The sequence below is a fragment of the Panthera uncia genome, chromosome E1 (assembly GCF_023721935.1).
Source record: "Panthera uncia isolate 11264 chromosome E1, Puncia_PCG_1.0, whole genome shotgun sequence".
In the NCBI taxonomy this organism is placed as follows: Eukaryota; Metazoa; Chordata; class Mammalia; order Carnivora; family Felidae; genus Panthera; species Panthera uncia.
The window spans coordinates 8761794-8774520 of NC_064814.1; the positions used below are offsets into that span (position 1 = coordinate 8761794).

The 12727-nt window shown below is 58.8% G+C and overlaps 1 protein-coding gene across 2 annotated transcripts in view; it reads right to left on the reverse strand.

The window, feature by feature from the left end:
- The window catches only part of TBKBP1 (TBK1 binding protein 1), a 17691-nt gene extending 5911 nt beyond the window's left edge, over positions 1-11780 (reverse strand). Inside the window, exons 1-7 of one of the 2 annotated variants that reach the window (XM_049637497.1) lie at positions 10618-11780; positions 9978-10237; positions 9498-9620; positions 9122-9226; positions 7916-8096; positions 7160-7335; positions 6934-6995 (exon numbers count right to left, since the gene is read on the reverse strand). In XM_049637497.1, the coding sequence (XP_049493454.1) occupies positions 6934-6995; positions 7160-7335; positions 7916-8096; positions 9122-9226; positions 9498-9620; positions 9978-10202 (872 nt within the window). In that variant the 5' untranslated portion in view covers positions 10203-10237; positions 10618-11780. The other variant, XM_049637496.1, reaches the window with a different exon arrangement.
- Between the last annotated feature and the right edge of the window lie 947 nt (positions 11781-12727).

Sequence of the window (12727 nt, forward strand, 5' to 3'; positions counted from 1 at the left end):
TGTGTGTGTGAGAGAGAGAGAGAGAGAGAGAGAGAGAGAGAGAGAGACCCTGGAGGAGAGCAGGGGAAGTCATGAGGTTAGGGCTTCAGAGGGCAGGAAAAGCCGAGGTGCAGAGGGTAGATAATGACCGAGCTCCCTTGCTCTGCGCTGTCTGCTTGCTGGCTGATTCTTGCTAATCCTGGGGTGAGCTGGGTGATGGGGGAGACAACAGCCCCTCCCACAACAAAACTATTTTTAACTCATTTGGGCCAAAGCCAAATTACTGCCAAGAGGCTGGGATTCTGGGGGGGCAAGCCCACTTCCCAGGGAGAGGGAGCACTCATTACCCATCTGAGGGTGCACAGGGATGGACAGGAGCAGAGAGGAAGGAGTCCCTTGGGGGACGAACTCTGGCCAAGACGCTGCAGCCCTCAATCCCATCACATCTCAGCCCTTGTGTTATATGTCCTGTGTTCCCCGCATCACATCTCAGCCCTTGTGTTATATGTCCTGTGTTCCCTGACTTTGATCTCATGTGTCTGTGGGAAGAAACGGCATCTTCCCCATCAAACAGGAGGATCTAGCCTGTGTGTCCCACATTAAACTGGGGACTCTCCAATGAAAGGCTCCCCGCTTCAGACTGAGTGCAGGAGCTATGTCTCCCCTATCAGACTGGGGGCTTGAGAGCATCATACTGACCCCTGAGTGGTGGGAGCAGGAGGGGCTCTTAGGGCACTGATGGAGCGCCCTCTCTGGCCAAGCAGCTGCAAGTTTCTCTCCCCATCCGCCTTCACTGCTGTATCTCAGGTGACAGATACAGGTCGTCGCCTTCACACCCAGCCTTAGAGATCTCACCTGCCACACTCAGTTCCCAGGCCCCTATCTCTCCCCTACATGCCTTCCTCCCCTTGTCAGGAGCTACCCCAGTTTCTACCGCCCTGCTCCTGGCACCCTCCTCATGGAAAAACAGGACAGCAGGAAATGGAAGGAGGAAGCCCCTGGCCCAGACCGCCCAGACCTTCCCCCAGCTTTGACCAGGTGTGGGGCAGGGGGAGTGGGATGGGGGAGGGCAAGTGACTATTGTCCTCCTGGAGCCCCAGGCAGCCTCACAAAGACCCCTAGGACCCTGGGCCAGGTGGTGGGGCCCCTCAGGACCTCCCCCCTTCATCAGGCGCCTCTTCCCACCTCAAGATGCTCAGGCCCAGGGTGCTAAATACACTAACGACCTGAATGACTCACATTAGAAAACACTGCCAATTCAATGGAAAAAATCTCAACTGCACTACACAACCAAGGGTTGCACACATGCACCTGAACACATATTCCATTTCCTGGCTTCCTGGCCCACACCTGAATGCTATTTTCCACCATCGAGACTGTCTGGGAAGGGTCAGGTGAACGGCAGCAGATGGCTAAATTTGGGCACTTCCCGATTGCTTACATTATGAGAGAAAGTTCTGAGTCTCTCAGAACCTGGGAGAGACCTAGAGAGAAAAGAACGGTAGATAGCCTTTATGAGCGCTTACCATAGGCCAGGCATTATGCTAAAGAACTTTTCTGAATCTTCTCAACAACCCTACAGTGTTGCCACTATGATCTCCATTTTCTAGATAAGAGACCTGAGGCTTGCAAAGTCATAAAGCCTAGTAGCAGTGGAGTTGCTGAAACTGGGCCCTGGCCTCCTGGACTGTAAAGTCCAGGCTACTGACCATTAGGCTATATGCTGCCTTCCAAGATGATCAGGAAAGGGAGGAAGGAGAGACAGGAAGGTAGCAGAAGGGAAAGAGGAGGAGGAGGAGGAGGAGGAGGAGGAGCAGGAGGAGAGGGAGCTGGGGAGCTTTACAGTAGCCTGGGCATCACCACCCTTGTCCTGGGAGGGGAGGGGAAGGTGCCAGACATATGTGGGGGATCGGAGCTGTTAAGAAGCTGGCTCAAGGTCACAGAGCGGAGATTCAAACCTGCTTTTGGCACCTCAGCCTGCTGAGCTGGCACCTTCGGAGGAGCCAGAGTGCAAATGGCAGAGCTGGCAGGAAGGAAGGCTCCCTCCACTGCAAGTCTTTCCACCCTTCATTGACTTATCCTTTCATTCATTCTTTCCATGAATAATTCGGGGATCTCAAATTTTCATCTAGAAACAATAATCTTCACTGTGATTGATAAAGCAACTGAGCTGAGGAAGGTCAGAGACCGAAGCACCCTGCTCTGGAAAGGGGCTCTTTCTACCCCGAACCAGCTGTGAGGCACACAGACCCTGTGGCATCTTCCCCAGGGAAGTTCACTGGGTGCCTCTGCTGGGCTGGGCCACAGTGAGGGCCAGTGGTTGGGCCACGGGATTAGAACTAGGGATGGCCTTGAGGTCAGGATCGAGGCTGGGGTCAGGGTCAGATGAGGGCTGGGGTTGGTAGTTCATTTCCTGTCAGGATTGTGGACACTGCTTGGGACAGGATGAGGGGCAGGGTTCAAGTCTCGGGGGTGGGATCGGCATTAGGGTTAGGATTGGGGTCAGCATCCGAGCTGGTCATGTGGTCAGAATCACCAGCTGACTCAGAATCAGGAGGAAAACAGAAATCCAGCATTCCCGGCTCTTCCCTCTTTGCCCATTGCCGTCCCCAGCTGTCCCCGGCCACCTCACTCTCGTGGGGGAATTTAGGGACCAAACTTTCCACCACCCACGGGCACACCCAGCAGCAGCCTTCCCGCCCGACCCTCGGGGAGGGAACCACAGGCACCGGGCCGTGGAGCGGACTTGAGGTTGCGGGCCAGGGGAGGAGGAAGTCACTCTGCAACAACCCACTGCTGTACCACTTCCTTTTAGGCGCCTTGAGCCCCTCCACTCTCCTCGACCAGCTATGACTTGCGGTCCCCAGAGCCCGGCTCTTCATGGCAGCCCCTGCCATGCTCCCAGCACAGCTAGAAGTTCACAGTGTCAAGAAAGCCTCCCAGACACAGCCAAGCTGAGCACTCACAGTGGGACTGGGAACCAAGGTGGGGGGCCGGGGGGGTGGGGAGGGGGGGAGACAGGCATCCCAACTTGCCCTGGACCGTCCTGGCTCCCACTAGCGGCCCTGGCAGAATTACTAAGATTCTGACATTTTAACATACTGAAATTTCCACTTTCAAAATTGAGCAGGTTGGGCCAATAATTCACTGGTCACCCCTCCCAGAAGGGCCCTCCTACCTGAGGAAGAACCTGAACCAGAGAAACACCACAGAGGTACTATCGCCCCATCTGCTGAGGGCCTGCGGGGCATTCGCACTTAACTTCGCGCTGAACTTCTCTAAGTACTTCACTTCTTTGTACCTCAGTTTGCTCAGCACTAAAAGGGGACAGAACTGTCACCACATCTTCTGTGAGAAGGAAATGAAGGAAATGAGATGGTGTAGGTAAACCGCCTTCCGTGGTGTCTGGCATATGGACGAAGAGTTGGGAATATGCCCAAGAGAAAGAAAGAAACCCGTTTTGATCCTTCTTTGGAGATGCCAACCAGCTCAATGGCTTTGGTTTAAGAACGAGGAGGAGAGGATGTGCAGTTTCCCTTCTAGGGAGAGAGTGTGGGTAAGAGCTGCTCTCTGCCTTCCTAGCAAAGGAAGAGGCAGAGGCAGAGGCAGATTCAAAGCCCACCAATCCCTCAGACCACAATCAGGTGGGAGTGGTGGGCCTCACCTTCCGAGCCCCTCCCCACCCTCGGGGAGTCCCAAGGCTGCAAGTGCTCAGGGGTTAATTCCTGTGAGCACCCCTGCCTTGGCTGAAGGAAATTTGAAAGAAAGGAAGTAGGGAGGGTGAGAAGCGTGAAGGGGGAGGCCCTGGGTCTGCTGGTTCTGGGGCATGAAGTTAAGCTCAGGGTACACGGGGGTCTCCGACTTCCGTCCTGACCCACCCCACACTGCCCTTGACCTCTGTGCAGAGTTTCCATCCTCTCTCTCCGAGTTCACACTTCTCCCCCACCACTAACCGCAGCCCACGCAGAGGCTTGTGGGCGGAGAGAGGGGTGGGGGGGGGGGGCGGAAAAGGGCCAGGGCTGCAACACTGAGCCCCCCACGTTGGGGAAAAAAAGCAAGCCCTATCGTTCTCTCCCTCATCACTCATACTAAGCCCCCGTCTTCTCACAGGGGGGCTCCCCTCCTTCACTGGGCCCTCACCCCCTTCACTGAGTCAGCCCGCCTGAGCCCTCAGCCCCCTTAAGGAACCCCCTCTCCACAATTTCCCCTCCACCCTCAGCACTAGCCACGCCCTCAGAAAGGCCACACTCAGGACCTGTGACTCTGAGCTGGGCTCAGAGGGGAGGGGGCCGTGGGTTCTGCACCCCCCCACCTCGGCTGAGACCCCCCCCAGGGTCCTTACCTCCCTGCACATCCTAAGGAGCAGGCTGGTCTCCACTGCCTCTCCTCCCTCATCCTTGCTTTTGGCCCCTGACTGGCCTCCAGCAGCTCTTCTTCTGGGACAATCTATCCCCTGGGCACCAGCCACCAGGTGCTGGGCTGAGCAAACAGCGGGGCAATCTTGCCCAGAGGTCAGCCATGGAAGGTGGCAGAGTGGCCTGGTCGGGGTGCCCACTTTTGGAGGAACACTGACGACTGGAGCTGGTGGGCTGGGGGCTGGGATGGGAGGGACTGGAATCCTTGGGGCCAGGGCTGCCTCCCAGGCCTGTCCACTTAGTACCAGTAGGACCACTGTGCGGTGGGGCGGGGATTAACAGGGGCAAGGGCACTACGAGGGGGGGCCTTTGTACAGCCAGGACTCCCACAATAAAACTGGCTGCCCTGGAGGGGTCCAGACTGAGACAGGTAAGCACTTTCAGGAACACACACGACTCCCACATTAGGGGTGGCCTGGATTCAGGAATCTCTCTGACCCCCTCTTCAGCTGTCTTACCCCGATCTGGATAACCCAGCCCTGCATTCCTCTCCTGGGAAAGCCCACAGGTAAAATTCCCACTCGCCTGGAGGGTCTGGACCAAGTCGAAGAAAGAGGAGGGGCTGGTGGGGGAAAGTGAGCTGAGAGCAGGTGACTGAGGCCTCAGGTGGGAGGACAGGGGAGGGAACACTCGGGAAGCAATTACCAAAAGGAGCTGAGTTTATAAGAAAATAAAACTGCCGGGGGAGTGAGGACTTCCTCTGAGAATTAACTCTTGCCAAGCTGGGGCTGTCCAGAGATGCTCCGCCTGAAAAGTGTGAGGCGGGGCAGGCAGAGCCTGACTGGCACCGGGGAGAGAGGTCCAGGAGGCACCCATGCAGAGTCCCAACGGTGAGGACGGAGGGGAGGAGCTGGAGGTCACCTCTGGTAAGAGTGGTCTGGTCAGCCCCTGGGCAAAGCCACTGTGGCCAAAGGAGCTGGGTGGAGCAGGTGCCTTGGGGGTGGGAAGGGAAAGAGGCTGTTCTGGCCCCAATGGCAGCATGGATGATCCAACCTCCAAAGGCACCTTATGGGAGTTCTCCTTCACTCACTCACATACAGCTTTGGTCCCTTGGGGTCCTCCACTCCTTCTCTGGCCCCCCACCCCCTACGCCTTCCTCTCACACCTCTCATTAATGACTGACCTCTGAGCCCATGAAGGATACCTGGGGCCACAGAGGTGAAGTCATTAAAGCAAAGCCACTCTGCATCCCTGGAAGGATTCAAAGTCTGGCTGTTCAGATTCCAGCCCTGCCAAAAAAGTCCTTTCTCTGGGTTTAACCGGTTGGAGGAAGCCTTCACTGCCGGTCTGCTAAGAGGGGGCTGGACTCAGTGACCCATAAAGAGCCCTACAGTATAACTTCTGAGGCAAGCTAGGGTTCTAGAATGTGTGTGTGTGTGTGTGTGTGTGTGTGTGTGTGTGTGTGTGTGTGTTCTGGGTCTGGGCACATGGGCTAGGATGGGCTCCGAACCTCAGCCACAAGCTAAGGCGGACCCTCTCCACAGGAGCCCTCAACACTCCTCAGCAGCCTAGCTGAGGGATCCCACCCACCACTCCCACAAACTGGTTCTCACCGCCCCCCACCCCAACTATCACAGCTCCACCCAGGCCCTCACCCCAGGGTGCAGAGGGAGGTGAGGGGTATCCCCAAGTAGCCAGAAGCTGGGAGGAAGGTGAGAAGGAAGCCCGCGGGAAGGAGGACCCTGGGGTCCCATAGCTGCATATACTGTGTGACACAGGGTTAGTTCCTGTCCCTCTCTGGGCCTCAAGCTTCCCCTCCAACGAAAGTAGGGAGTCTGTGCCACACAACTGGTCTCAGGGGAGAGGGCTTAGGCGGAAGGAGGTTTGCTCTCTATTTCTCAGAAAGTGGGAGAGGAGGAGTTCAGGGTGCGGATGTGAAAAGCATCAGGCTCACTGATGTCAGGCTGCCGCTCACCCTCTCCCTTGCTGCCCAGTGCTGCCCCAGAGGCCACTGCCATTAGACTCCCCACTGACATAGCTCCCTCCCTCCTTCCTGCTGCCCTTCTTTCTCAGCAAGATTCTACAGGGGCCACCCAGTGGAGCCTGTCCTAACCCCCCTCTCGGCTGCTGTAGAACTCAGGTAAGCCCCTGTTCTCGGCCTCGGCTTTCTCCTGAGGTGGGAAACAAAGCACAGACCCTGAAAGACGCCACCTCCTTCCTCCTCATCAGTGAGGGGGCAGTTAACCCAACTAACTGGCCTTGTTACTGGCACAGAAAAAATGGGGCTTCAGAGAGGCCCAGAAACTCACCAGGGGACCCAGAACATAGCAGCAAAGCAGCTGAGGAAATGCCTCAACCCCTGACACCTCAAGGAGATACGAGCTTGGGTGTCAGAAGAAAGCGGGGGGCACATCCCAGAACCTCGCCTCCTTCCTGTGAAGGATGAAGAGCCACACAAGCAAGCCAAACCCCACAGGCCTGATGCTGGAAGAGGGGCCCTCCAAACAACAGAGGGGAGAACTGACCCAAAACAGGGACCTGGGAAATGCCACCCTCAGGGCACAGGGGTTAAGATGGGAGGATTTCAGATGTGACTTACTGATCATCCCCGACTCTTTTCACCCACTCCATGTCCCGCTCTGACTGGTTGGAGGCGAGATCCTAGGGAGGAAGACCGGGAGGTCAGACGCCAATGTCACCTTGCCCAGACCCCCCTCTTTACCATTCCCACAGCCAGTCGAAACCCAGGGAGGACGTCCTGGGACTCTAACGGCTATTTCCAGCAGCTCTCAGACCTCCGGGGAGCGCTGGCCGGGGTCCTTTACCTGGGCCCGGCTCTCCTGCAGCTGCTTCAGCTCTCCCTGCAGCCTCTCGCACTCGGCCTGGAGCTGCTCTTCCCGAAGCTGAGCCCCCCGGGCCTCACCCTGGGCAGCCTCCAGAGCCTCTTCCAAACGCCGTCGCTCCAGCTCACTCACACTGGGTGTGGGGCCCGGCCAGCCTGCTGGCAGGAGAGAGGATAATGACAGGTTGGGTCCAGCTGCTGGCACCCTCCACCGACTCCCAGATCAGCAAAGACTGAAACCGGTGAGGACTGCCCCATCAGAGATCCAGAAGATAGCCAGAGGACAAATACCCCGGGGAGGCCTCTACTGAGGGCAGTGTGGGAGGATGGCCTGAGCTGCTTTTTTCTCATCTTCTAGGAGACCAAGGACAAAATAAGGTGGCCTCCTGAAAAGATTCCCTGGCCACATTCAAATCTCCAAGCATCCTCTGGCCTCCGCTAATCACCACTGGAAGACCGGCTGGGGGACTCTGAGTGGAGGTGCCCTCTGCTGACACACATAGGAATTGCATGGGGGTAGCCAGAGAAAGCAGGTGGTAGAGGGGGGTGTCAGTGGGAGAAACTGCGTAAGAGTAGATGAAGTGAGGGAACGGGTGGCAAAGAGGCATAGGGTAATTATGGGAGAAATTTAATAAGACATTATAATGGGGTGCTCACCATCAATTCCAGAGTAGTACTGAAATGGGGGTTAGTCTAGGGGACGCTGGGGTAGGGATATCAGGGGTCGCAGAGATCTCACCGTGACTCAAGCCAGATCCCCCTCTCAGTGCCAAGTAGTGCAGGTCCAGATCAGTACAAGGTGGGGCAGGGGCAGGTGGGGGGCTCGGGCTGGGGAAGGCTGCGTCCCGGAGGCCTTGCTGCTGCCGTAGCTGCTGTTCCAAACCACAGATTTGCCGCAAGTGGGTCTCCACCAGGGCCCGCTGCAGGGTGAGACAAAGGGGTAGGGTCTGCACAGGACCAGGGTACCCCTATGGGCCCCCCCAAAGCCAGGACTTCCCCATGTCTGGGAAGCCATCACCCCTAAACGGAGCAGAGGCCCCAGGTCACACATCCCAACTGCACTCTCAAGTGGCTATGAGTGTGAGGTCTCCTCTCCCGGCAACTGCAATGCAGATGTTTCTGGCTATTGCCCCTTGCAAGGTCAGAGTTAACGCCTCTTCCTTGCGGGACACTTCTAAGAACACACAGCCCCTCAGTCCAGACATAGCTACGCCCTCAGAAGCATAATAAGTTCTATTTGCACATGTGACAACCACTCTGGGCTTCACCTACCTCATCTGTAACACGGGGATAACCACACTTACCTCTTAGGTTTGTTGCAAGGATTAAAATGAGTAAATATATCTAAAGAGATAACAACAGTGCCTGGCACATAGTTAGGTGCTATGTTAAGTGTTTATGATTATTAAGGCGAAGCATTCTTACACAAACGTCCCACAACAACTCAGCAGTATTGTTATCGTTTGCCCTTTTCGGAGGAGGGACAGAGGCTAAGTGACTCGACCCAACTCACAGGTAGGAGCTGGCAGAGACCACGTGTCCTGATTCTGACACCTGCTCACGCGCGTGGCCATACCCCTACTCAGAATCACACACATGCCAGGACCAGTCCCAGCAGCCACAGCGACCTGATTACCTCTACCCTCACCCACACAGCCTTCCAGACGCAGTGTATAGGCACGGACTCGACCCAGCACGAGACACAAACATTCGCCCGGAGACACGCTGTCGACAGGGTCACTCACATAGTCACCTACTGTCACCGCGTGGCCAGGGTGTCCTGAGGGTCACTCACAACTTGTATGACACACTCAGCCCCCCTCACAAGGGCAAACGGGCACTCAAACCCACTGGGGTCCACACCACAAACACACACACATGGGGTCACACACAATCACACAACAAAGGTCCCAGCCTCAAGCATCCCCGGCTCCCTGGGCCTCACCATCTCCCCCAGCTCTGTCTCCAGGTCGCTCTTCTCCACGCAAAGTTTCTCATAAGCCTGGATCATCTCCCCAAGCTGTTCTTCCTGCTCCTTATTCTTCTGCAACTGAATGGGGCCCAGAGAGGATGGAGAGCACACCATGGTCAGGCCCATCCTTGACTTGGGGGCCAAGCAGCTCCCCATACCTCCCACCCACACATCCAGCACCCAATGGAATAGGGGTGGGAGAGGCTGCAACCCATTCTAGGGAAGACTGTGGCCATCGCTGACCAAGGAGACAGAGGCTGGGGGGTAGAGAGAGGGGACTGTCAGAAATACACTGGAGCAAGGGGTCCAGGGAGCCCAGTCTGGGCTGGGAGGCCAGCGAGGGACTCACCTCATGCTGGAACTGGTTGAGCCGTTGCTGCAGGCTGACCTTCTCCATCTCCAGCAGGGAGCCATCCTTGATTTCATACAGAGAGAAGCCATGCTCCTCTCCAAAGTCATTGATCAGCGGGTACTGTGGGCAGGCAGGTCCTCAGGAGAGCTGGTGCCCGGCTCCCTGCCCAGGCTTCAGCCTCGATTGGGCTCCCACCTCACAACCTGCCTTGAAGTCCTCGCCTCTCCCTCCCCTTGCTCAAGTGGGGTCCACACGGCCTGGAGGCATCTCCCGCCAACCAGATCTTTTTTAGATGCAAGGTCCCACCCTTTGGCTCAGGATCCTTTCCTGACCCTTCCCATCCAAAGCAGCCACATCTCTCACGGGGGACCCTCAGGTTCCCAAGAGTGTGCATCCTGATCCCTCTTTGCGATTCCTGGGATCCCCAACCCCCACAACACACACACAGCCAGACCCCCATCTTCTCCAAGTTCTGACCTTGATCTCGTAGACTTTGAGACGGCGGCGGAGGGTGGCATTCTCCCTCTCCAGGCCCCCCAGCCGCTCCTTGATGTCCCCATAGGCTGTGATGAGGGCAAAGTGGGAGGCAGAGCACATGTCCCCTCCCAGTGAGGGGTCTCCTGGGGCATCCAGCCACACCTCACTGGGCCCCAGTGCCTCCTGGGTCAGGATGCTGATGTCATCTTCAAACATGGACTCCATGGCAAGGGCCTGGGCCTCGGCCCCCACTGGGCCTCCTGGGAGAGCAGGAGCAACAGTGGAGAGGGCAGCCTGGAGGTTGTCCCCCATACCCCTCAACCTGGCCCAAGGAATGCTATGACCAGCTGAGAGGAAACTTGGAAGCTCCCACCCCTGCCTACCCGCAGACTACTCAGCCCTGTTTTCTCTTCTCTGCTGCCTTTGGGGGAAGGGGCTGTAACTAGATGAAGACTTCTGGCAGGGAGGGCCTGACAAGTAGGGACAAGTAAACCAGGCCAGCAGCAGAGAAGAGTTCCTTCCAGAACCCAGGGAGACCTGTGGACAGGAAAGGACTGCCTTCCCAGGCTAGGGCCCAGACGGGGCTGCCTTGATTCACTCCTCAGCCCCTCTCCACCCCAGGCCTTGCTTCCCCAAATACCTCTCTGCCACGTTCCTCATCCCCGGCCTCTGGCACCCCTGGCTCCTCACTAAGGCCCAGTGCTTCTGGGAGAGTCAGCCCCACCACTGTCAGCACGTCCTCTGTGGGGGCCCCCGCCCAACTTCCCAGCTTCTTCCTGCAGGATCCCAGAGTTCAGGAAAAGGAAGTGCCTCCCCCACTCAGACCAGGGTTGTGGCAACCCTCCAGGCCCTCCCGGCCCCTGATCTGGGACCCACAGGAAGTCCTCACAGAGCGTCAGAGGGAACACACAGAGGGTGGGGGGCCCTGGAAAGGGTCCACCGAAGAATTCCCCAGCCCGCCAATGTGCCTGCACACAGGGAAGTGAGGAGCCCTGGGAGGGGGCAGGAATGACTCAGGGCTCCGAAAGAGTACGCGCGAGAGGGTGCGTGTGTACTTCTGGCCCTGTTTATGAATGTGTGTCTGTGGTTGGCATGTGTGGGGGGGGAGTGTGTGTGTCTGTGAATGAGTGTAGGTGTGTCACAGTCAATGAGTGCCTTCGCAGGGCTGCGCTGGGGGTGGCTGGGGGTCGGGAATGGAGTTGGAAAGTGGCCAGGAAGCCTTGTGTGTTTGTGTGTGCGCGTGTGTGCACGCGTGCGTGAGCGTGTGTGAAGGGTGGGCACGTTCGGGGCCGTGTGTCACGTGAGGCACTATGGGAATGTCCGAGGTGTGTGCGCGCGCGCCGGAGCGTGTGTGCGCGTAGGAGAGGGGGCTCGGCGTGAGGTCTGAGTTGAGACAGCGGGGTCCGCGACCTCCCAAAGCCGGGCAGCAGGAGCCTGGAGTGAAGGTGGCTCAAGCCCGGGCCCCAGCACCACCCCCCAAACCTCCCCCATTAAGTGCCAGGGAGCCGCGTGTGACCGGGTCTGAGTAAGGAGTGTGTGCGCGTGTTTGTAGGGCTGGCCCCACCTTTAACCCCTTCCTCTCCAGGCGCATCCCCTCCCCCCAACTCCGCCCGCCAGCGCTCACCACACCCCCCCAGACCCCCAGCCCGCCACCTCGGGCCCAGCCCCAGTGGCGGGGGCTCTGTCCCCTGGGCCGCCCGGACAGACGCTCCCTTCCTCCGCATTCCCCCCCGGCCCGGTGGCCCCGGGTGAGAGCCGCGGAGGGCGGATGGGGAGGGGGTGCCTCCTCCGCCCCGGGCCCCTACTGCGGCCCCTTTAAGAGCCGCCCTTTAAACCCCTTTAGCTCGGCGGACAGAAATTGTCGCCCCTCCCCTCTCGGGGGCCGAGACCACGCAGCCCCCTCCCCCACCGCTGGCCAAGCCCCGGGCCCCCAGTCGGCGGTCCCCGGGCCGGGGAAGGGGCTCCCGAGGCGGTGCGGCCTGAGCAGCGGCGGCGGAGGGGGAAAAGGGGGAACGCGGGAGGCCGGCGCCGGACCCTTCCCCTCTCGGCCCGCCAGGGCCAACTGCCCGCCAACCTCCCGTCGCCTCCTCCGGCCCACCCTGCGACCCCGGCCGGCCCCGGGCGCCGCTCCCCTCCCCCCCCCCCCCCCCCCCCCCCTCCCCCCCTCCCGCCCGCCCGCCCCGCTCCTCCTCCGCCGCCGCCGCCGCCGCCTCCTCCTCCTCCCCGGCTGCTCCGGGTTTCTCCAGCTGGGAAGGCGCCCGGGACCCCGCCGCTGCCACCACCACGTGGCGAGGGGCGACCAGCCCCCGCGGTGCGGCGCGGCCTGGCAGCGCGCCCGGCGCCCCCCGGCTCCCCGCCGCGCCCGGCCCGCGCTCCGCGCCCCCTCCCCGACGCCTCCCTAACGCAGTGTGGCGTGGCGTGGCGCGTGTCGGGGCGCCTGCGGGCCGCGCAAGGGCTCAGGTGGCGCTTTGGGGTTTGCTTGGGGGCTGTGTATTTGGGGGGAAAGTGAAGCTATTTATTTGGATTTGGATTTGGGTTTTGGTTTTGGTCTTTGCTCTCTCGAGAAGGAAAATACTCGAGTTACTCTTCCTTGCTCTTGGGGATGGGGGCATTGCTCTGATAATAGAGACACGGACCATAGGGTCTAGTCGGAGAGATTAGAGTTAAATTTGGTAACTTCTTCGGAAGTGAGAGTGAACTAAGGAGGTCAGAGGTTCGTTTAAGAAGGGAAGCGGCTTTCCTCCCCCTGA